Genomic DNA, 25,121 nt, shown 5'->3' with positions numbered 1-25,121 from the left:
GCATCTGCTCCTAAACTACTATTTGTATTTATTTGAATAATATTTGAGAAGTTTTTGGGAAGGGTGGAGGACAACACTGATAAGAAAACACTTAAGATAAGGTTTAAGGAAAGGAGGGTAAAATAAAGTGTGAACTTATTTATATGCTTATGCTTACGTGTGTGTGTGTGCGTGTGTTTTTTTTATTTATTTTTTTTTTACCCTTTCTTTTTCTTTCCGTCTTTGGCATTTTGTTACCCAGTAGGCTGTGACATCCAGTTAAAATATAGGGTGGGTGGATCTGAGATGGGAGCTGGGGGCTGGTGTCTCCCCACCTTTTCCCCTGAGGTCGCTCTTTCGGGATCTCTTGCCCTGGGGTGTGTTTCCCGTACAACGATGTAACTTGCTGATTAACCTCTGCACTGTTGTGGAAACGAACTAGCTAGTGACGACTGTTTCCCGAACACTGTCGCATCTCCATCGGTTGAACCACATTAGTTCAACAATGTGTGTGTGTGTGTGTGTATATATATATATATATATACACACACACACACACACACACACACAAATACAACATAAATCTTACCTTCTGCATTAATGGCATTAATGAAGATTTACATTAATAAAGCCTGTTTTTTGATTGTACATATCCTAAAGCTATTTTGTGAACAAAACAGGAAATCATATTATTCTGTAAAAATGCTGGGTGGATCTCAGAAACTCAGTTTATGAGTAGGCCTATAGTAAGCTAGTTCACTGCAAATACACAGTACAGTAATAGGCTTTCAAAGACATAATATGACATGACGTGTCAAAAGACATCTCGATCCCTGTGGGATAACATATTCAACTTAGCATCAATCACTCATGAATATTTAAATGACACTCGGGTCCACCTGGCCAGGAGCAGATGAGGAGAGACAAGCGGTTCAGCACTGGTCTGTCATACATGTGACATTAAAAAACCCCATGATGAATCTGTGTGTGTCTGTGCATTCATAATATCACCTTACACCCACCCAGATCAATTTGATGCTTGCAGCATACGGTAGATACGGCATGAGTTCGAGACCAGTTCACCGCTTGCAGTCACCCTCTCCATAGAGATGAGCCCATTACTGATCATGATAGTCAACCTTTAAATACAATGACCAAGACATTACAATGGTCTAATTTAACAGTGATTCTATTAGAATAACAAATGAGATTTGCCTTGCCAAACACCACAAACTAATAATAATGACATTACATGCTATGCTGCAGTGGTTTTCTGTCTCCGGACTGTGAGAGCGATATTAAAGCAATAGTTCAGCCAAAAATTAACATTTGCTGAAAATGTATCCACCCTCAGGCCATACAAGATGTAGACAAGTTTGTTTCTTCATCAGAACAGATTTGACGAAATGTAGCATCACTTGCTCTGCTCACTAATGGATCCTCTGCAGTAAATGGGTGCCGTCAGAATGAGTCTCCAAACAATCTTATGAAGCAAAACACTGTTTGTAAGAAACATATCGAACAATTATGCTTTTTTTAAACCTTTAAACTGCTATCCATAATATTGCTTTTTCAAGTGAAAAAGTCATCTCATCTGAATCAGGAGAGAACTATGTACAGATGAAGCAACATTTAACAGTTTTAAACAAATATTTTGGTGGATTTTATGTTTGAGGACAACAGGGGATGGACTTTTTTACTGGAGGAAGCATTATTATAAATTATAAACTGGTATTTTAGCCAAAGGTGATGGTTTAATTGTTAATTAAGGGACTTGGGTTGAATGGATTAATTAAGATTATGAAGAAATAAACTCATCTACATCTTGGATGGCCTGAGGGTGAGTATATTTTAATTTTTGGTTGAACTGTTCCTTCAAGAGGTTGAAAATCAACTTATGACTATGCATGAGTCCTGAACATCCCAAGTTTGAATGCGTAAAACATCCCATAGAATAAGCACAAGCAACAAAACATGGTATTAAATGTAGATTTTGTTAATGAAAATTTGCCAAATATACACTCAGTATCATCCAAGTAAATATTAAGTTTATATATCCATATTCAAAAGTGGTAATTTGTTAAGAGAACAATTAAAATCAACTTATGACTATGCATGAGTTCTGAACATCCCAAGTTTTAATGCGTAAAACATCCCGTAGAATAAGCACAAGCAACAAAACATGGTATTAAATGTAGATTTTATTAATGAAAATTTGCCAAATATACACTCAGTATCATCCAAGTAAATATTACGTTCATATATCCATATTCAAAAGTGGTAATTTGTTAAGAGAACAATTAGATCAGGGTTGACTACACACTATACAGGTCAATAAGCATCAGATTTGCTTAAACCAGAGTGTTCATTGATCAGTTTTGAGTTTGTTCACTTTTCCATGACGAATGCCCATTACAACAACCTTAGTTTATTTGATTTTCATGAAAAAAAAAAAAAAATCACTATAAAAACAGTTCAGGGCTATGATTCTATCCAGGAAACCATGGCTGACATTTAGAATACATTATTCATTTGGAAACCATCTAAATGTGATGACATTTGAGATGTAGTTTTCATTTGCAGATTTCTGTCTTTTGTGTTAATCCCTAAGTTTAGCTCGATACAAAGTGTAAGACAGGTTTTCAAAAAGGGACGTATATTGAGACATCACTAACCCAGGCCTGTATATTTCAGCATATTGAACAGCAAGCATTAGGACACCAAAGAGCTATCATCATATATCTTCCAGAAAATGAATGCCATGGAAATATTCCTGCCGTTCCTGCGAACAAAAGATCTAGCCAGTGTACAAATGTTGATGTGAGTGTTCAGACTTCATTTGTCCGTCTGTTGAGATTCAACAGTTTCATGCCCTTAAATAAGATTGATCAATATTCTTCCACAGGGAAATATCCAGTCTCACCAAAGGTTCACTAAAGTGCTTTAAGCACCACACATACAGTAGTTACCAATCAGGTGCTATATACCATTATTTAAAAAAAAACAAAATTAGAATAAAACAAACAATCAGAAAAAGAAATAAAATGATAGATCATTTGAAGTAATTAACAAAAAGCATAAAAGTACACATAGTATTTTCACTTACTTTCAGTGCATAAATAAGATGATTAATAGACATTAATTATTGAGTTATGCATGTACGACTATATAACGTGTCTTTGTCCAGATAACCATAAAGGTAGAATGTAAACATGGCATCAGTTCATTTATTTGTGAACAAAAGCATATTATAATGAGAGCACTATAGTATTCCAGAGCTTGTTTAGACCGCTTTCTTTTCTTGAGGTGTACTGACAACCTTTAATACACCGGGAGCTGCTAAAAGACTATTTGTTATTTGATAGGCACAAAGGCAATTTTTCACTTTGCCCAAAGACACATATTTCCACAGAGCTATGCAATTCATGCACTTTTTGTCTTTATGGATACAAACGGAAAGCAACTTTCCTATGTTGTGCCACTTTAAAGGTGCACGTGAATAAGAATGTTAAATTGTTCTTCGTACACTTAAAACCAGGCTAATAAAACATAACACACAAAACACAAACAAAAGAGATATGAAATTAAAAAAGGACGCAATTTCCTGACGAGTTTAACTAAATGTATTGAGATGAATATGAATGATTGTTATGCAGTTGAGGTAAAAAGTTTGCATCCGCCTTTCAGAATCATTAAAAATGTTAATTATTTTTCCAAAATAGAAAGGATCAAAATGCATGTTTTTTTTTAGTACTGACCTGAATAAGATATTTCACATGAAAGATGTTTACATATAGTCCACAAGTAAAAATAGTAGTTGAATTTATAAAAAAAAAATGACCAAGCTCAAAATTTAACATCCCCTTGATTCTTGATAGTTGTTCATGAGTCCCTTATTTGTCCTGAACAGGTTTAACCGCCCGCTGTTCTTCAGAAAAATCCTTTTCCAGCATTTTTGTGTATTTGAACCCTTTCCAACAATGACTGCATGATTTTAAGATACATCTTTTTACACTGAGGACAACTGAGGGACTCATATGCAACTGTCACAGAAGGTTCAAACTCTCACTGATGCTTCAGAAGGAAACACGATGCATTAAGAGCCAGGGAGGTGAAAACTTTTTATTTTGAAGATCGGGGTAAATTTAACTAATTTTGTCTTCTGGAAAACATGCAAGTATCTACTGTGGCCTCTAAAAGGCAATTAAAAATTATAATATTTAGGCAAAATAAGAAAAATGTACATATCTCCATTCTGTTCAAACGTTTTCAACCCTGGCTCTTAATGTATAGTTTTTCCGTCTGAAGCATCAGTGAGTGAAAAGATGCCATTGTACAAAAAAAAAAAAAAAAAAAATTGTACATGATTGAACAACTTATCACTAAACAAACAAGGTAACATTCAGGTAACAACACGGTATTAAAAATCAAGGGGATGTAAACTTTTGAACGTTTTTTTTTTTTTTTTTTTTTTTATAAATTCAACTATTTTTTTCTCTTGTGGCTCTCTTTTGTAAGATCCCTCTTATTTTGGAAAAATAACGTTTTTAATGATTCTGAAAGGGGGATGCAAACTTTTGACCTCAACTACAAGCATAAGACCATTTTATTAAAATATGCTATGCCTGAGATTTGAAAAAGGATTCAATAGACAGGGTTCCCACACAAAACACCAATGAATTTACATGCCTTTTCTGACTTTTTTAGTGAAGGCTGAATACCAGACAAATTGTTTTGTTTTTGACAATTTTAAAATTCTCTAATACGTGCAAGTTTTTTTTTAATAACTGGGAACCCTAAATTAGTTAAAAAAAAAAAAAAAAAGAAAAAAAGTCTCTGCTGCTCATAAACATGTAAACCATAAAAGCAAAAAAACAAACAAACAAACAAGTTAAAGGGTTACTCCACCCCAAAATGAAAATTTTGTCATTAATCACTTACCCCCATGTTGTTCCAAACCTGTAAAAGCTTTGCTCTTCTTCGGAACAAAATTTAAGATATTTTGGATGGAAACCAGGAGGCTTATGACTGTCGCATTGACTGCCAGGTAAAAAGCACATTGGAGACCCAAAAAAAAAAAAAGTTATCGTCAAAATCGTCCATCTGCCATTAGTGGTTCAGTCTGAATTTTATAAAGCAATGTATCCAGCGGATACTCTTCAAAATGGCGCTACGCTGATGCGGAGATGAATTGTTGAATAAAATCTTTTTTTTTTTTCTTTGCGTAAAAAAAGTATTCTTGTCACTTCATAAAATTCATATTGAACCACTGATGGCAGATGGACTATTTTGACGATGTCTTTCATGGGTCTTGACAGCGGTATTTACCTGGCAGTCAATGGGACAGTTAAAAGCCTCCTGGTTTTCATCCAAAATATCTTAAATTGTATTCCAAAGACGAACAAAGCTTTTACGGGTTTGGAACGACATGGGGGTAAGTGATCAATGACAAAATTTTCATTTTGGGGTGGAGTAACCCTTTAAATGGTTACTGACAAATCACACACATAAAAAAAAAATCATTTCTGAGATTAAAATATTTGTTTATAATTTTAAGGGTATTCTTATATTTCCTCTCACATTGATTCACATTAAATGTCTTTTTCATGACTAAGTTCCTATCGTGTCCTACGCCGTCACCAAATTAATGTGTACAAACGACTTTTGAATGAAATACCTGGACACCCAAGTACATTGGTTGGTATTCCGAAGAAAGATCATATTATTAAAATCACAATTCACCTTCACTTCATTAATGGAAACTTTGGCATTTGATGTAGACAAACCACAAGGGCTGTACAATGAAAAAAATAAATGATCTCAACTTCATTACTCTCATTGTTATTTCAGTTCTATTGCATCAGTAATCAGAACATGAACACACTTACAAAGAGTTAATTCTTTTCAAATCACATAAAAAAATTAGATAAAATTCACAATTCAACAGGTCTGAAACAGGCAGGGTCATATTGGCAGCATTTGCGAAATAAACGTCAAATATATTTTCCACTCATCAAATTCCTATTTTGAGTTCCATGGATTTAAAAAAAATAAAAAGGAAAAAAAAAAAAAAAAATCCTGCAATGGCTCTGGAAACAGGAACTAATACGTAATATCTGAGGCATAATAATATGATGAGAGTGTTTCTTCTTTTGTCAGGATAAATATACAAGCATTATAGATTCATTTACCTGAGTAAGATATAATAACAAACTATACAAAGCTTTTAAAAGACTAAAGCACATACATTAGACGAAGGATTACAAACATGTTACTCCACTGATGGTGTAGGTAGTGCAGATTAGAGAAAGGCGGGTAGACGGACACGAAAGTGGCTACAAAATTCATACCTTCAACAACAAGAACCGCTCCACATCACTCCTCCAGAATCTGATGTAGGACCTTCAGTAGGTTCTTCAGGCCGTAGATGTAACCCTGGTCGGGAACGTCACTAGGGAAGACATGTGCAAAGTCAATCATCTTTACCTCCACATCACTGACCGTTTCCTGTCCCGCTTCGCTTTTCGCCTCCTTCCTGTCCTCTTCCAGTCTTGCCAAGCCACGGTTGCCGTTGGGCTGCTGTGAGGCGCTCCAAACGCCGTTGTCCTGTTTGGCTTGGTAGTGGCTCCGGGCGCAGCTCTTCTTGTGCAGGGAGTACATGGTGGAGAGGCTCTGATCGATGTTGTTGTTCTGCTCGCAGGCCTCGGGTGCGATCTGGCTATCCCGTAGGGTGTGAGAGACGAGACTGGGCGCGCAAACGCCCTCGTAGACGAAGAGCAGAGAGCTTGCATAAAAGTTGAACCGACTCTGGTCCTCAAACCACTGAAGGATCTTCTGGACTTTGAGGATGCTGGCAGTGATGGCGTCTTTGCGGAGAATGTCGCCGTTGTAGAAGAACTTGGATAAACCTGCAGGAATTATCAATGAGTCAGGAAGGAAACAACTACAGAGGTCGTCAAATGCTTTATATTGTGACGGTTAATCTGAAACGATTTCGATCTTGCCTTCAGGCAATCCTAGACAAAGCTGAACTTGTATCTGTGACCTGGATGGCTTGGTTGACATAATGAAAATATGCCTTTGCATAAATGGACAAAATGTGAAATGGTTCTATCAGTCAATTCATTTTGTAATAAATCTCTTCAGATTCATCAATTTCTTTGCATTATCACGTACATGCTCACATCCTCATGTGGCATCACAACCTTTTAGCAAGAAGTTAATGCTATTGTTCCATACTATGCATTGTTATATTGGTAGGTACATATAAATATGCAACCGGTCAAAAGTTTGGAATAATAAAAGTTTCTTATGTACACCAAAGCTGTATTTATTTTATCTAAAATACACAGTAATATTGTGAAATATTGTTACAATTAAAAACAAGTTTTCTATTAGAATTTCTTTTTTTAAATGTAATTTATTTCTGTTATGCAAAGCTGACTTATCAGCATAATTTCACCAGTCTTCAGTGTCACATGATGCTTCAGAAATCATTCTAATATGCTGATTTGACGCTTAATTTATATACATTTTTATTGGTGATTGGTATTAATGGTCCTTATTACTGTCATACTTTTTTTTTTTTTTCCCGAGAATTCTGTGATGAACAGAAAGGGCAAAAACACTAAACAAAACAAAAAAACAGCATTTATTTGAAATATTTTTTGTAACATTAATTTTTATTATTTTATTAAATTAATATATGTTTTTACTGTCACTTATAATCAGTTTAATGTATCATTGTTTAATATAAGTATTATTATTATTATTATTATTATTATTATTAATAATAATAATTATTATTATTTTAAATCTTACTGAATCCAACATTTTAAATAAATAAATAAATAAAGTTAATGAATAAATAAATTGAAAATTGTTTTCAACTAAGCAATGACTATTTTCAGTTTTGGAAAAAAAAAAAAAAAAAATGTTTTTGTGTGACTTGAGCAAAGGTTGCTAAACATTCCAGTAAAGGAATAAATCGCATTTTAAATATATATTCAAAGATAAATCAGTTAATAGTAGCAATAGTAAATTCTAATAATTTTTCACTCTATTACTGTATAAATGCAGCCTTGGTAAGCATAAAAGATTGTAAAAAAAAAAAAAAAAACTGTTATTCAAAACAACAATATACATGTATATAACAATTTCTTGATTTTTATCTAGATTTCTGTAATCTGTATTTTACATTACATTTTACATTTATGCATTTGCACATTTTGTCTAAGCAACTTATATTGCACTAAATCTATTATTTATTATGTACTACGCATTTCCTGAAAAACATCCTCTACTGTTTGAGCCGCAGAAATACTTTACTTTTTTTTTTTTTTAAATGTAACTTCTTATATTAAACTTTTTTAATCTACTTGGCAACAATGGCTAATACTTGACCATAACAAGTTGGTTCACAATAAATGTCTAATTATCTGCCATTAAAAAAAAACTAAACTAAAAAACTTTATGTCCCAACCCAATTGCGTTTTACAAGACAAATGTCAATCCAGAAAAGAACAGAGTGCTCGTCAAGGCATTTAAACTTAAATTAAGCTTGTTTTTCTCATTCATCTGCCACATACACTTTGCTTGTATAAGTTAACAGTGTTATGGTGCAAATAGTATGATGCATTCACCCTGTGGTTGATCTCACCTTCCTTGATCGTGTCCTTCACGAGACCTCTTCCATAATGCTGGTCATATGTGTCAAAGCTGTCTGAGCCAACTTTATACACCTGAAAGACAGCAAGACACATTTTGAACTGGAGTTGAATATGAATAGTCTCTTCAGAGGTCTGGATCTCCCTCTAGAGGACATGTGAGGTCATTACAATATCTCCTCTGATTGAATTAACTCCAGCAAGGAAATGAAATTCAAGTTGAACTTCTGGAAAGGGTGATGAGGGAGCCAATGTAATATCATACTGTGTAATTTGGGTTTATTTTGAGAGGGGCATTAAGTTCCTTTCTATATCCTCCAAATCAACAGCGCAATTATGAGTAATGGTTTTGTTTGCTTGGTGGTTATGTAGATCGGCTCTTTTTATCCATCTGTTTTTCCGTACAGGCTGGCAGAGGACTGAACCCCTGGGACGGCCTGAGACTGAGAATTTACATACCGTCTGCTCCCCGTCAATATTTCACCAAGATACTGGACCTCGCTGCCCTTTCTATGCGCAATTTTAGACACTCCTATCCAGGAGACTTCAAATTTCCATTTTATTTAAACATAGTTAAAGGTCAACCAATAATTTTCTTTAAACCATTAGGACTGTGCTACGTTTACTTAAGCTGCCCTTTGAGCCAAAAGAAGTAAAACAAACAAGACAAACATCCTGAAATGAATAAAGTATCTATACCATAAAAATTGTGTGTCAAGTTCAATCACTGTGGAATAGACTCATTTAAAATTAAAACAGAAAAAATTGGAATAACATATTAATGCACTACCCCAAGCTTATTTTTCTGCATATTATGTTTTTTTTTTTATAAATAAATCAAATCATTTAATATTCATTTGAATATTTAAGCTATAGCTACATATATATATTATATTTATTTATTTATTTATTTATTTTTTCCTTTTACAGTGTATATTATACTACGGAATTGTTGAATGGTTGAGGTAATTTTTAAGGTTATCATTAGGGTAATTATGTAGGGCTGTCAGTAATGATTATTTTGATAATACAGTAATCTGTCGATTATTCTGCCGATTAATCGATTAATCAGATAATTATAACTATTTTTTTGTAGTAAAAAAAATATACCTAAGTGAACAATAGTCTGACTTAACATACATATAATAGCAATGTGGCCATAATAATTTGTTCAAATAAAGTATTAAAAAGCAAGTAATCACATGGTTTTATTCAACAAAACTGTTAAAAGACAAAGTATTATAACCAATTGAGCTAATGTAAATTACACATTATAACAAATGCCTGCAGAGGGCGCCAATGGCCTGACGACTGTTTTTACACGTTACTGAGCGATTTAATCCTTGTTTAATATTGACCAAAAATTTGATTCAAACGTCTGCTTAATCTTTAATATTTGGCCATTTCTTTATGACAGAAATTCTACAGCCACTGTAATTTAATGAATATGTGGACATCGTGTAACGTGTAAAGGCTTTGAGCTTTTATTTTGAAATCGCAATGAACAGTTAGCTAGCATATTGACATATAGACCCTTCTTCCTTGGCTGGGATCGTTTGGAGCCCTTGGGAGCTGCATTTAAACTACATTTTGGAAGTTCAAAATCGGGGGCACCATTGAAGTCCATTATATGGAGATAAATCCTGAAATGCTTTCCTTAAAAACCATAATTTCTTTACAACTGAAGACAGAAAGACATGAACATCTTGGATGACAAGGGGGTGAGTAAATTATCTGTAAATTGTTGTTCTGGAAGTGGAGTTCTCCTTTAACTTTAGAGGATTTGATGTGTTTATAATGTTTGTAAACATTTTACTTCACTGGCATTTTAGCCTACATTATTCCTGAATGTTAAAATAAAATATAACGTGAGCCTATGCAACTTATGTTTTTTTCCCCTTCTCAAACGCAAGTTTATACGAGTAGCATTTTTTCAATAACGCAGCAAACGTTTTTAAATATCTTTAAAAAAGACTTTAATGTCTTTAAAGCGTTAACAGATTTTTCTTTTGTTTAGTAGCCTACATTTGGCCAAAATCTAGAAAAGATGATGCTGTATTGGCTGCGACTAAAGCGCAGCAGGTTAAGATATCGACATTTTTTCTACTCAAACCGGTTTCGGAACAATAAAAAAATACAGGAACAGAATGCAGGAATGCAGGAACAGAAAAGTTAAAATATAGAATCTGCTCAGAGTGAATCGAATGAATCTTTTTTTTCTTTTTAAGCCCTGTTAAAAACCCCACTATAAACCCTATAGGTAAATCTCTGGCGAATTGTTCTTCCAGATTTTGACGTCATACCCGCTACAATTACACTATCTACAATTTTGCTCTTTCTCGTTTTAATAACTGCATTAGAGTGCATTAAGAACTGCATTAACAATGGCTCAAGTCTCCATATATCTCTAAAATGATGTTTTGGAGTTAGCAATGGAAGCTGAGATGAGATGTGTAAAAAATTAGTCCTACACCCACAAGGAATTTACGGACAAAACTTGACAAATGTCTTAAAATAACTCAAATGAAAAATTAGAAAAATAATGCATAATATTTGTGATTCTACATTATTTTAATGAAGGGGTGGTGCAATGACACATCTTTCCTCACCCTTGCATGCGATAAGATCAGGAAAGTTTTACATTACATATTTAAATCCATGTGCAAACAAAGGAAGGCACTTCATATAAAGCTTGTTCTCAGACAACATGCACATTTCTCTCTGAGGTAATAAAGAACGACATGACTCTGCTGCATAAGTGAAGGGTGTTGAGTAAACCTCATCCATCATGAGCGGATGATAAAGAGTTTAGAGGTCTCCACCCATGTTTCCCAAGAGAGAAGCAAAAGACCCTGAGGATGCTGGGAGAGGCCAGTGTGATAAGCTCATCCTGTCTGATGGCACAGATATCCAAACATATCCTCCTCTCTCTCCCACACACACACACAACTATATTAGTGAAGTCATTTCATGCTAAGCCAATAATGTTTCCATAATGCTAACCCTACCTCATTTAAAATGGCTTAGAGAAATACATACACTATTGGTCAAAAGTCTTGAATCATTAAGATTTTAAATAAATAAATAAATAAGACTTTTTTTTCCCAGAAAGTTCAAATGTACAGCATTTATTTGAAATTGATTAAATAAAATATCAATTTCTTATAAAATTCAATGGTGGTGTAAAAAAAAAAAAAAATTCTGAAGGATCATGTGACACTGTAGACTGAAGTAATGATGCTGAAAATTCAGCTTTGCATCACAGGAATAAATTACATTTTTAAATATTTTAAAATGGACATAATTAATAAATAACGTACATAATAACTAATACATAATTATTAATCTCTGTTATTGTTTAAAAGCATTTAACCAAATATGATTTGCCATTGTTCTCTTTTTTTGGTGAACAGATTTTCATAGTTTTCTTGACAATATGAATCATTCACCGCAACTTCTCTCATTTGTTCAGTTTTAGAACATGAAGCAGAATTCAAAAGAAGCACCGAATATTTTTGGAGACTTTCACGTCAATAGTCCATCACTGTCGTCATGCTACATGTGATGACACAATAAACGGAAAGAGCCATCATCATCTGCGTCAAATCCCTGCGTCAAGCTTCGAGAAATCACAGATAGCTCTGGAATTTTGTCTTATTTCCAAGATTTATTCACATATATGTGCTGCCAAGAAAACATATGACTAAACAAATCAGACTGGTAGCGCAAGCTAAATGAACAGGATGTGTTATGCAAGACAGCTGGTGCAGAGACCTCGTTCAGATCCACACGGAGCGTTTATAGAACATGGATACCAAACAGATACAAGCACTCTGTATGCTCATTAATAATAACTGACAAATAACATTTTCAAGAGCACTAATATACATACACTACCAGTCCAAAGTTTAAAGACTGATAATAAGAAACGTTTCTTAGGCAAATCAGCAAGTCAGGGCCTTAAATGTGTTAGCTGCGTTGATGTCTATCCAGGGTAAGAAAGCTCTCGGATTTCATCAAAAATATCTTAATTTGTGTTCTGAAGATGAACGAAGGTCTTACGGGTTTGGAATGACATGAGGGGGAGTAATTAATGACCATTTTAATTTTTCGGCAAACTATCCAATTAAGTGTGCTGTAATAAATGGATAGAAAAGTTACATTTTTCTTTTGCTGATCTGAATAACATCCGATCTGTGGCTTAAAACTTACTATGATCTGCACCGTGAGTTTTGTTATCTGTTGAACCACTATAAATTACATGTTAAAAATATAAAAATTAAAAAAATGTATTTTAAATTTTAATTAGATTGAACAATAGTACAGTTTTTTAAATTTTTTTTTTTTTTTTAATAAAAAATGCAGCCTTGGTAAGCATTGTTACATGACTTCTTTCATTAAAATCATTAACACTGAAAATCTAAATTATTCCAAACTTTTGACCGGTAGTGTGTGTGTGCATACAGCAAATAAACATGCTCATAGGTGACACCTCAAACACGTTCAAAAATAGAGCTTTGTTCAACCTTGCTATTTCTTCACACCGAAAAAAAAAAAAAACCTGCACAACTAGATATGAATGCAAGCGGGGTGCAAGAACTAATTGATAGAAGAGGTAATAATCATAGAATGAAATAATTATGCAGTAAATTTGACTAAAATGTACATTTTTCTCAAATACTTCATGTTAGACAGTAAAGGAGAAGTCCATTTCCAGAACAACAATTTACAGATAATGTACTCACCCCCTTGTCATCCAAGATGTTCATGTCTTTCTTTCTTCAGTCTTAAAGAAATTATGTTTTTTGAGGAAAACATTTCAGGTTTTTTCTCCATATAATGGACTGCTATGGTGCCCCGAGTTTGAACTTCCAAAATTCTGTTTAAATGCAGCTTCAAACGATCCCAAATCCAGTTGTAAACAATCCCAGCCGAGGAAGAAGGGTCTTATCTAGCGAAACGATAGGTTATTTTCATTTTTTTAAAAAATACAATTTAAATACTTCTTAATCTCAAACACTCATCTTGTCTTGCTCTCCCTGAACTCTGTGTATTCTGGCTAAAAAAAGTTAGGGTATGTTGAAAAACTACAATCGTATTCCTTCAGCTTCAAAAATCATTTCAAAATCATCCTACATCGCTGCCGACCCAGTCTTTGCAAAGTGAACATGCAAGGAAGATCAAACACCCTTAACAAAAACGGTAAAACAGCGATATAGGATGATTTTGAAGTTGATGGGTTTTTTTCGACATACCGTAACTGTCATGAACCGGAAAAAAAGAGGTTGGGAAGAGCAAGACAAGATGAGTGTTTGACATTAAAAAGTATAAAAAATTATTTTTATGAAAATAATCGATCAATTAGTTAGATAAGACCCTTCTTCCTTGGCTGGGATCGTTTACAACCGCATTTGGGATCGTTTGACGCCGCATTTAAACTGCATGTTGGAAGTTCAAACTCAGGGCACCATATCAGTCCATTATATGGAGAAAAATGAAATGTTTTCCTCAAAAAACAGTTTCTTTACGACTGAAGAAAGAAAGACATGAATATATTGGATGACAAGGAGGTGAGTACATTATCTGTAAATTGTTGTTCTGGAAGTGGACTTCTCCTTTAAATGTAAGTTTAAAATTCTAGATGTGATTTTATGAGAGCAGTAACAGCAAATCTCAGATGTTTCTTAAATTTGTGATTATGTGAGCGTGGATTCCTTTTTGTGGTTGATTATAACTGTCATAACAACGTTACGCTTAAAGCAGAAGTTAACTTCCAGAACAAAAATTTACAGATGATTTACTCGCCCCTTTGTCATTCAGGATGTCATTCAAGTCATAAGGAAATTATGTTTTTTGAGGAAAAAAATTCAGGAATGTCCTCCGAATAGTGTCCTTCCCAATAGTGGTCTTTTATGGTGCAGCTCTAAACAGATTCCAGCCGAGGAAGAAGGGTCTTATCTAGCGAAAAGATTGGTTAGTTGGTTAAAAATGTACAATTTATATACTTTTTAAATCTCAAACATTCGTCTTGTCTAGCTCTGCATGAACTTACCATGTATTCCGTTTCATGTTACCGTATGTCGAAAAACTCCAATTTCATTTTCTCCTCCAACTTCAAAAATCGCTGTTTTACCTTTTTGTAAAGGGTGTTTGACCCTCCTTGCGCGTTCACTTTGTAAACACTGGGTCTGTACTTCTGCAGCGATGTAGGAGGATTTTGAAGTTAGAGGAGAAAATAAGATGGGAGTTTTTCGATATACCCTAACTGTATTGACCCGGAACGCACAGAGTACACGCAGAGCTAGACAAGATGAGCATTTGAGGTTAAAAAGTATACGAATTGAATTTTTTTTTAGAAAATAATCAATTGTTTTGCTAAATAAGACCCTTCTTCCTCGGCTGGGATCATTTAGAGCCCTCTGAAGCCACATTTAAACTGCATTTTGGAAGTTCAAACTCGCAGGCACCACTGAAGTCCACTATATGGAGAACATTCCTGAAATGTTTGCCTCAAGAAACATAATTTCTTTACGAATGAAGAAAGAAAGACAGACATGAACACTTTGGATGACAAGGGGGTGAGTAAACTACCTGTAAATTTTTGTTCTGGAAGTGAACTTCTCTTTTAACTACGGTGGTTGAGAGGATCAAAGTTCACTAGTTCACAGAGGATTTATGATTGCTTCAACCACTACTGCAGTAAATGCTGGGTCTACTTTTTTAACTAGGGTTCTTTACAAGTGTTCGTGCATGCTCTGTTTGATTATACAGACCAAATTTCCCTCCCAAGCTATTCAAATGTTCAAATGTTTCACTCCAGCAGTGTTGATGACAGTGCTGCTGTTGCCTGCTGTGTCCAAAGCTCAGCAAGTGTGTGACTCTAGTGCACACAGTGCTGTGGCTGTACCACTGAGCTTTATCCCTTTCTGCCTGCTCTAAAGCTGCTGACCGTTAATTAAAACCTCTTAAAACACAAGGCTCTGGCACCAGCTGTACCGAAGCTCATCATTAGATGAAATGGCAGGACCTCTGGAAGAGCAAATCCACATTCAGGACTGAACAATGAGATTAAAACAAGAAAAACAACCACTAACTACTGAAGGACAGAAGTGTTTGGGTTGTACACAGGAAGTAGTGATGATTCAAAATAGCCAGTAGAGAGTGGAATAACCACCTCTGAATGTGTTAGGTGAGTCTGTGACACTATCTGCTGCGTACAAAGCCATTCTGACACCTCAACCCCTGTGGTTCTGCTTCACATCACACAGCATATACAAACCCTAAGCAATTCACATGTTTCACAACCTGAATGTGACAGCAGGTAACACTTCAAACATATATTTCAAAATACAGACCTATTTTGGACCTTGCTATATCCGCACACCAAAAGGACGCTTTTTATCTGCACGACTGGATATGAAGATAAGTAGGGCTGCAACAACTAAAGGCTGTAATACACTACATGACTTTTACCTACATTTACAGTCTAGACAAGATGACGCTAGTTGATCGAGGTCAAAGCCAGTCTGTAGATTTGAGCTGACAAAATGTATATAAAAAATGAGATAAAATTTAAGCTGCAAGCAGAGTTGAATGGGTCCTCACAGGGCTCTACAGTGCAACCATTTCAGTTGCATTTGCGACTGAAAACTTCTGCGTGCGACTATGAAAAAATATTTAGGAGCACCAGTGCGACTGAAGCGATCAGCATATTTGTGTTTGCCCCTCAGCGTGTTTTTGCAACGTTGAGTAATGCATCACAGACATATCTCACGAATCCTTAAATAAACAAAGTGTAGAGAGACTGTAAATAAGAGATTCACTGTGCAGTGTAGAGAGGCTCGTTGATTATAATAATGGAACTTTGTGAGATCCCAATGAACTAAGAGAGTGACAGCCTCTAATAATTTTTAAGGGAGTTTGTAAATGAGATATTGATAAAATACAACTGTTAAATAAACAAGAAGTTTATATAAAGTGACTTACATTGTCTGACTATAACACTATTGCCTGATTTTGCTTTATTTCATCGTCAAAAATACAATGAAGTTTGAAACAAGTCTCAACTGAGCCGTTGCGCATCTCTGTTTATAAATGAACGTGCATTTTGAAACAAATCTAGTGAGTCAATGATAAAATTTTCCATTCATAAAGACAGTCACTTGCTTTATTCCTTCAAGCCATTCGAATGAATCAAATGAATGATATGATTCAGTAATTAAATCAGTGACTTGCCGCCACCTACTGGAACTTTTCAGTTATTTAAATCAATAATATTTAAAACATTAATCTCACCATGAATTCATGAATTTGATTGCACTCATGCCACCTCCGAGCCTCATTAAACATATGAAAATACACCTGCAAGCCACTTTTGTGTTCTTCTATGCCACCTCCGTAGTACAAATTAATTTTGTTATTACTGATTTAATTTGATTGGTAATTTATTCTTATTCTACTTGTTCTTATTCTGTTGTTTTAATTAGAAATTTTAAAAAGCTTAAAAATATATAATTTTTAAAAACTTGATCAGATCAGGCCAGATCGGACATTGTATGCCTGAATTATAACAACTTCCTGTTTCATGGTGAAACATCGAAATTTGTCATTTGGTGTGATGTGTTTAAATCTCTAGAAGGAGTTTGTTAAAATACAACGCCTGGCAAAAACGACACAAAACTTGCAGAGAAAATTCTAAATAACAGACTTCCTGTTGGGTTTCGGACTCTGTTCCAGGGGACTTTTTTGTGGTATTGGTGTGTTACATGTGTGTATCGAATTTTTTATAATTTTATGTGAAATGTAGCTCAAGGGTAACTAAATTTAAAATTAAGATTTTATAAGTGGCGCTATCGAGCCATTTTAACATACCCACTTTGGCACGTGTACAAAGTTTCATGAGTTTTCAAGCATGTTTAGGCCCTCAAAAATGCAATTCATTTTGGAGAAGAAGAAACTGAGCAATTTCAATAGGGTCCTAACACGACCACACAGTGTAAAAAGATTTTTTAGCTTCAGACTATGATTCCATCCAGTCGTAATCTGTGTTTAAAAGTATATACATTTTATGAATTAAATAATTTTTTAAATTATTGTTTCACTAGATAAGCCTTTATTCCTCGGCTGGGATCATGTAGAGCCCTTTAAAGCTCCACTGAAACTGCAGTTTGGACCTTCAACCCATTGGTTCCCATTGAGGGTCACTATATGGAGAAAAATCCTGGAATGTTTTCCTCAAAAACCTTAATTTCTTTTTGACTGAAGAAAGAAAGACATAAACATCTTGGATGACAAGGCAGTGAGTAATTTATCAGAAAATTTTTAATCTGGTAGTGAACTAATCCTTCAAGTGAGCGAATCAATGAGTCAATAGTTAATTTATCAACTCATTAATAATAATTGACTAATAACATTAATAGTCAATAGTTAATCCATTAGTCCTTCAGAAATAATCAGTAACATCCACATTGATTTTTAAAAACATACCCTCATTCCTAGAACCAAGAAGCCGATGTCCTCCATCAGTGGGTATTTCCTGATTTGCTGTTCCCGTTTCTCTTGTGAAGCGAAGGGGTCGTAGCTCTTCTGGCCGATCTTTACGTCCATGATGCATGGCTTCTGAAACCTGCGTGTCACATCCTCCAGCTTGAGGTACAGGTCTGTGGAAGAGAGCGAGAAGAGTGCTGGCTAAACTCATGCTGTACAGTATATCCACCAATCTCCTTATGGCGCCATGCATCCATCTCTGTACCTGTGGGAGCGTCTGGTGAGGACCACGTGCCGTAGTACTTGGGAAGGTGCGCTTGGAGGTTTACAAGACAGGGGTCGCAGTGGTCTTCAGTATACACCTGACATAAACAACAAGATCTCACTGTGAAATTTTGTCTGAAAATACACCTACAAGCCACTTTTGTGTTCTTCTGTGCCACCTCTGTAGTACAAATTAATTTTGTTAATACCTGATTTCTTATTCTTCTTATTCTACTTGTTCTTATTCTGTTGTTTTCATTAGAAATTTTAAAAAGCTTGTCAAATGTATATTTTTTAAAAATGACATAAAAAGGAGAAATGCCATTACAAAGGTAAAAACAAAATTCCCTTGCAAATCAATTTAAGAAATCAAATATCACCTCATAATGGGAAGGCTAATTTTTGATCAGATTGCTGGATTATTGATTAGAAGATGCTCCTAAAATTTTTGACTGTGCTCCTACATTTTTTAAGTTAAAAAAAAAAGAAAAGTGCTTGAACACACGTTGAATTACAGATTTACAGATTATTATTATTTGTAAAATTAAATAATAGGATTATAGAATCAAGAAGTTCCTATTTTAAAGATAAATTAAATAAAAAAAGTATAAATTTTTCCCAAAATGGTTTGTTTTGAATTATTTTTTTTCCAATTACTTGTTTAGTAAATAATATGTTAAATAAATATAAATGTAACCACAGCAATTATGCTTGGCTTTACTGTATTTAAATTAAATGGTGTGATGATACATCAGCTTTATATTAGCCACCCTGCTCTGTAAGGCAAACCCTACTGGTTAATCACTACATAAACAATGACTTAAACCCTTGTTTTAGTGCAGTGTCTGACAGACAGTTGAGTAAACGGCCCTTCACTGTTTTCCAGGACATTAGTGTTTGCACTACAAATACTTGGAGTTCACATCTGTGTGACTACCTCACTATGTGCTTTTAGCGATTAGATCACAAAACATTTTGGGCTCCATCATAGCCCTGATCACATGCAATCAGATGACCAACACAGGTTTTAAGAGTCTCCAACTTCTTAACATCTAATAGCACCAAAGATAATGGATGACAAATAAATACACACAAAGCAAAATTCTGGGTTCTAAACAAGTTCAAACGAAAACTCTGTCATCATTTACACACCCTCATGTCGTACCAAACCTGTATGACCTCTGTGGAACATTAAATATATTTTGAAAAAAATCCTATGTTTTTTGTCCATATAAACTTAGGTCAACTGCCATCTTTTTGTATTGCATAACTTTATTGTCCACCTAAGTGGAAAACTGTCTTTGCCTCACCAGTTCAACAAAATCAGATTCAAAAATCAGAATCACACATAAAAGAGAACAAAAAGATACACTTCATGCCGTTTACACTGTTTGATTAAACTGAATTAATCATTTTAATCGTATCTGGAATGAAGGACCTCTTAAACACTTTTTAATTTACTAAATTTACTTCAAAATATCTTCTTTTGTGTCCCACAGTTAAAAGCCATACAGTCGTCATTGTTTTGGTGTAGACTCTTTTCTCGAGGCTCAACAGTGTGAGCATTTTACTTGCATTTGCGACAAAAAATAGATGTGGGTACTGTAAAATGTATTTGGGACTACGTGTGCAAAACGTGTGGACTATGTGTCCCTGCAGGACCTTGTCATATCATTACAAGACATCTTAAATTTGAAGACGGACCACCAGGAAATGTGATACAGCCTAATGTGATTTTAAAATTGTGCTGTTCTGAGTTACACATGTTTTGCGGTTTCAGAGCATTTTGCAACGATTTATGATATTTATGACAATTACTTATGAAAGTTATTACTTTACGATGTTTACATTGTAATATGTTGTAATATGCAAAGCATAAACATTTCAAATAAGCCCCAGTGTATTTTGGGTTTGTTTATAATTAAAGTCCTGAATTACAGATAAAGGTTTACTTCTCCCTGGTTTATATACTGGTATTTTGTTTATACATTTTTATAATTTAAGTATTAAACACAGTTTAAAGAAGAAATATTTAAAATGTATTTTTGGTATAGTAATAATTTAAATCATTCTGCTTGTAAATGTTATCTAAACACATCATTTATTTATATAATTACATTATTTACGTCTGATACATTTTCACTGTGCCTCTAAAGTTTTTTTAATGCGCTCACACACATGTGCTCCTTAAAAAAAAAAAAAAGTGTTTACCTCTGTTCTCTTAGAGTTAAAGCAATTATTAAAACATATGTCATCAATCGACCATATATGTGACCCTGGACCACAAAACCAGTCTTAAGTCGGTGGGGTATATCTGTAGCAATAACCAAAAATACATTGCATGGGTTAAAATTATTGATTTTTCTTTTATGGCAAAAATCATTTGGAAATTAAGTAAAGATCTTGTTCCATGAAGATATTTTGTAAAATTCCTACTGTAAATATATGAAAACTTAATTTTTGATTAGTAATATACATTGTGAAGAACTTTATTTGCACAACTTTAAAGGTGATTTTCTCAACATTTTGATTTTTTTTGCACCCTCAGATTCCAGATTTTCAAATAGTTGTATCTTGAACAAATATTAACCTATCCTAACAAACCATGCATTAACGGAAAGCTTATTTATTCAGCTTTCAGAGATGTATAAATCTCAATTTTGAAAAATTTACCCTTATGACTGGTTTTGTGATCCAGGGTAACATATTGTTATGGTAATAATACTTTACAATATGGTTCATTAGTTAACATTAGTTAACTACATTAGTTAACATGAACTAAAAACGAACAATACATCTATAACATTTATTAATCTCAATTAATGTTAAATTCAACATATACTAATACATTATTAAAATCAAAAGTTATGCTTGTTAAGATTAGTTAATGCACTGTGAATTAACACGAACAATGAACGACTGTATTTTCATTAACTAACATCAACAAAGATTAATAAATACTATAATAACAGTATTGTTCATTGTTAATTCATGTTTGTTATTATATTAACTAACATTAACTAATGGAACCTTATTGTAAAGTGTTACCATTATAGTTAATGTGCGAACAGGCCTTTACTAACATAATGTAATTGGGTGCATTTTTCTCAGTGCTTTTCTAATATCCATTTATGTATGATGAAATAAAGAAAACAACTTTCATATTCGACATGACCCCAGGTTATCCGGGTGGAATTTGATTTGTTTTTGATTTTAAGGATGTGTCAGAATGATTGTGGTGATGGACAGTGCTCCAGTCTTGAAGCCAGAACATTCCTGTAACACTCACCATACTGTAGAACTGCATCTCTCTGGGTCCTCTTGGAGGAGGCTGTAGCTGTTTCAGGACCGTACCATCAGGATGTTGCAAGATACCTGTGATTAAAAAAACAACTCATAATCACGATCAGTGCAAAGGCCAAACCAATAAGCACATGCTGACATTAAAAAAACACTGATTGATTAATATAGATGAATAAATGCTCATATCCATTGAGTTGTTTAAGTGAAGGACTGTAAAGAGGCTCTTTTGAAGCTGATGTGAGGGGAGATCACAGCAGTGTGTGTAAATGACATCACAGGCTGGCCTATATGCTGCTGAGAACTAGGCTGGCGGGGTTTACAGATTACGGTCATAGACTGTGAAGCTCTGGATTTAGGTCAGGCTCACCCTCCTTAAAAATAGCTATTTCAAAAGCCATTCACATCAATGGTAAACAAAAGCAAACATGACAAGCACAAATTCATGACAACAAGCGTCATCAACCAGGGGGAATTTGCTACCACAGGCTATATTTAAATAAAGCCTCTATTTACATGAATACCATACATCTCCATTACCTGAAGCAATTCTTCCAGCGACTCACATTACCTCTAATGTATACATACATGCTATTAGCTTTAACCTTAAGTAAATAATAACTAATAAACAAAGCCTGTTTTTACATTGTAATAATACTATCAATAACAATTATAACATTTCCCTCTTATTTTCATTACTGTAATGCATCTGCATGGTTTACTTTTCAATTTCTTTGCCGTTTAATAAGCTTGAATGATTATGCTAATTAAAATAATAATAATAATAATAATAATAATTAATAAAGAAAATTAAATTATGTTTTAAAAATTAAATAAATAACGAAACAAACAAAACTAAAAATAGAGTAATAAAAATAATTCAAACCACACACTTTTTATTAAAATAAGCATCAATTACAACAAACACTAATGTGTATGATGTACAAAAATTTTACATTAACTTATGTATTACAGATTTATTTATTTATTTATTTTAGAAGTTTTGGTTTAAAAAAATTAAATAAATAAAAACTTAATAGTCTTCCAAACTGACTTCTACAGACTTATATGCAAAATAACATTTTGTGTGGCCCAAACAAACCTGTGTGGTTCACCCAAAAAGTATGTTGCAGGAATAAAAAAACTATAGTGGTCACAAATGCACATCAAATCTCTGCTGTGTTTTACCACATTGGTCAATTTCTGTTTAATATTGCATTACAACTGACTCGCTATATGGGTCATACATGTAGAGCCGTTTTTGCACGTCATGGGGCAAATCCTGACTGAGTCAGCAGCACTATATAGACACAAATGAAACCTGTCAGCCCATTAAACTCAACTATTTCTATTAAATCTGTAGTGGCATCAGAACGATTACTAATCGGAGACCAGGACTAGTTGTCACATGAACTATGCGTCACTAACTAGAAAATTAGAAACTTCTTATCAAAATTATTTGTTTTTGCTTTAGCAGTGGTTTTATATGATTTTAATGATAATTAAAAAAATTACAAATACCTCAATACTGAAATATTTGTAATATGTGACCCTGGACCACAAAACCAGTCATAAGGGTAAATCTTTTTAAACTGAGCTTTATACATCACCTGAAAGCTGAATAAACAAGCTTTCCATTGATGTATGGTTTGTTAGGATACAACTATTTAAATATATGGAATTTGAGGGTGCAAAAAAATCTAAATATTGAGAAAATCACCTTTAAAGTTGTCCAAATGAAGTTCTTACCAATTCATATTACTAATCAAAAATTAAATTTTGATATATTTATGGTAGGAATTTTACAAAATATCTTAATGGAACATGATCTTTACTTAATTTCCTAATGATTTTTGGCATAAAAGAAAAATCAATAATTTTGACCCATACAATGTATTTATGGCTATTGCAACAAATATACCCCAGCGACTTAAGACTGGTTTTGTGGTCCAGGGTCACATATGTAATAGCCGATGGGTAAATTTTTCATAAATTTCCATCATATTCCAGATTTTTAAATGTGGGAAACAGTTTTATATTTTAAATGTTGCATTACACATTTTATTGTTTTAATATATAGGTAGCATTTAGATGTTTAATTTTACCTTATTTTTAAACATTCTTTCACACATTTTTTTGCGTTTTCATTCATGACTGTGTGCTTCTTAATTGTTTTACTGTTTAAATTTGACTGGAAAATATCTGAAAGGTTGTTTGATGTAGCATTTATGTCTAATTTGGCATTTCACAATAGTACAGAATACATTTTTGCTTTTTCATTAATAGTTTTGTGCTTCATAGTTGTTTTACTGTTTAATTTTATTTGAAAAGGTTTTTTAATGACAAGTCCCCATTGTGACAACTTACCCCACACATTGTGACAGCATGTTGTCACAAAAGACCACCTGCATATTGTTTCGCAAATAATAACGGTAATATTTATCCCACAGCTTTTTACAAATACAACTGAAAAGTAAGTGCATATACTGTACACAAACTGTCCCTGAGAAATATTCACTGAGGTAAAAATTGTGACAACTAGCCCCGTACACAATTTCAAATAGCAGAATGATGGTTCAAATGAAAAGGAATGAGATCAAATGTGTACTGACCCACTTTATCAACGCCATACTTGTGTCCAGCCACCTGATGAGAGAGCGGCACGCAGCCGTTCAGGTGAGCGCTCTGCGCGCCCTCCGGTAAACACGAGCCGCGGGTCATTACCGGACACGCAAGCTCCAGCCTCCCCAGCGCCACAGACGAGTCCATTATGATGCTGAGCTGATACTCACACCGAAGACTTCACTGCAATGGCTCTGTATTTCTCTAAACTACTGTCCACACACAAATTCACATATTGATCGCACACGCTCGACGCGTCATCCTGATGTGTGTGACCGATCGCGTGCCATCAGTCACGGCGCCCACGCTCGCAACCATATAACGAGTTTTTCACCTGGGCCACATCCCACTTCCTGACTTCAGAGATGTTTACACTCCTCCCGCGGTAATTGGTACGAGATGGCAGATACGGAACGACCGGAGTACAAAGATCGACACGATATTCTGGCGGAGTTAGTCATATCGCAGGGGAACTCGCAGTTCTGCGAACGCTTCGCTGTTTGTTTCCGCCCCGCACACACACTGACGCGCGTCCCGAGAGACACGCTGCGTGTGACGTCACGACGCACAGCGAGCGGAAACCTCACGGAATACGTTGAGCTGTTTTTTTTTTTAATCATTATTATTTCTCAATAAACGTCTATATTGGATATCATCGGGAATATAAAAATAGGAGGAGCAAAAACACAAACTCTAACAGTGAAAATATGTCTAATAACGGAGAATGGCCAGCTCGCCTTTACTGTAAACACTTCCGGGTAGAAAAACGTGTAATCTTCAGATGCGATAAAAGTCTGTTTATGC

The 25,121-nt window shown here is 34.3% G+C and overlaps 1 protein-coding gene across 1 annotated transcript; it reads right to left on the bottom strand.

The window, feature by feature from the left end:
- Positions 1–2,423: 2,423 nt before the first annotated feature.
- On the bottom strand, positions 2,424–24,854 carry ipmkb (inositol polyphosphate multikinase b). The gene is made up of 6 exons (XM_051124521.1): positions 24,308–24,854; positions 21,685–21,770; positions 18,397–18,493; positions 18,132–18,304; positions 8,639–8,720; positions 2,424–6,887 (listed from the first exon to the last, which is right to left on the bottom strand). The coding sequence occupies exons 1-6, from the start codon at positions 24,462–24,464 to the stop codon at positions 6,355–6,357; spliced, it is 1,128 nt and encodes a 375-aa protein (XP_050980478.1). The 5' UTR covers positions 24,465–24,854; the 3' UTR covers positions 2,424–6,354.
- Between the last annotated feature and the right edge of the window lie 267 nt (positions 24,855–25,121).

The sequence above is a fragment of the Labeo rohita genome, chromosome 12 (genome assembly GCF_022985175.1).
Source record: "Labeo rohita strain BAU-BD-2019 chromosome 12, IGBB_LRoh.1.0, whole genome shotgun sequence".
NCBI classification, from domain to species: domain Eukaryota; kingdom Metazoa; phylum Chordata; class Actinopteri; order Cypriniformes; family Cyprinidae; genus Labeo; species Labeo rohita.
The sequence above is the reverse complement of the archived record's forward strand: the minus strand, read 5'-3'. Positions and strand labels throughout refer to the sequence as shown.

Coding starts and splice junctions, on each gene's coding strand:
- ipmkb (XM_051124521.1), bottom strand. CDS start 24,464: ATGGACTCGTCTGTGGCGCTGGGGAGGCTGGAGCTTGCGTGTCCGGTA. Junction 18,494..21,684: donor AGATGCAGTTCTACAGTATG/GTGAGTGTTACA, acceptor TGTTTATGTCAG/GTGTATACTGAAGACCACTG. Junction 6,888..8,638: donor GAAGGACACGATCAAGGAAG/GTGAGATCAACC, acceptor TAATTCCTGCAG/GTTTATCCAAGTTCTTCTAC.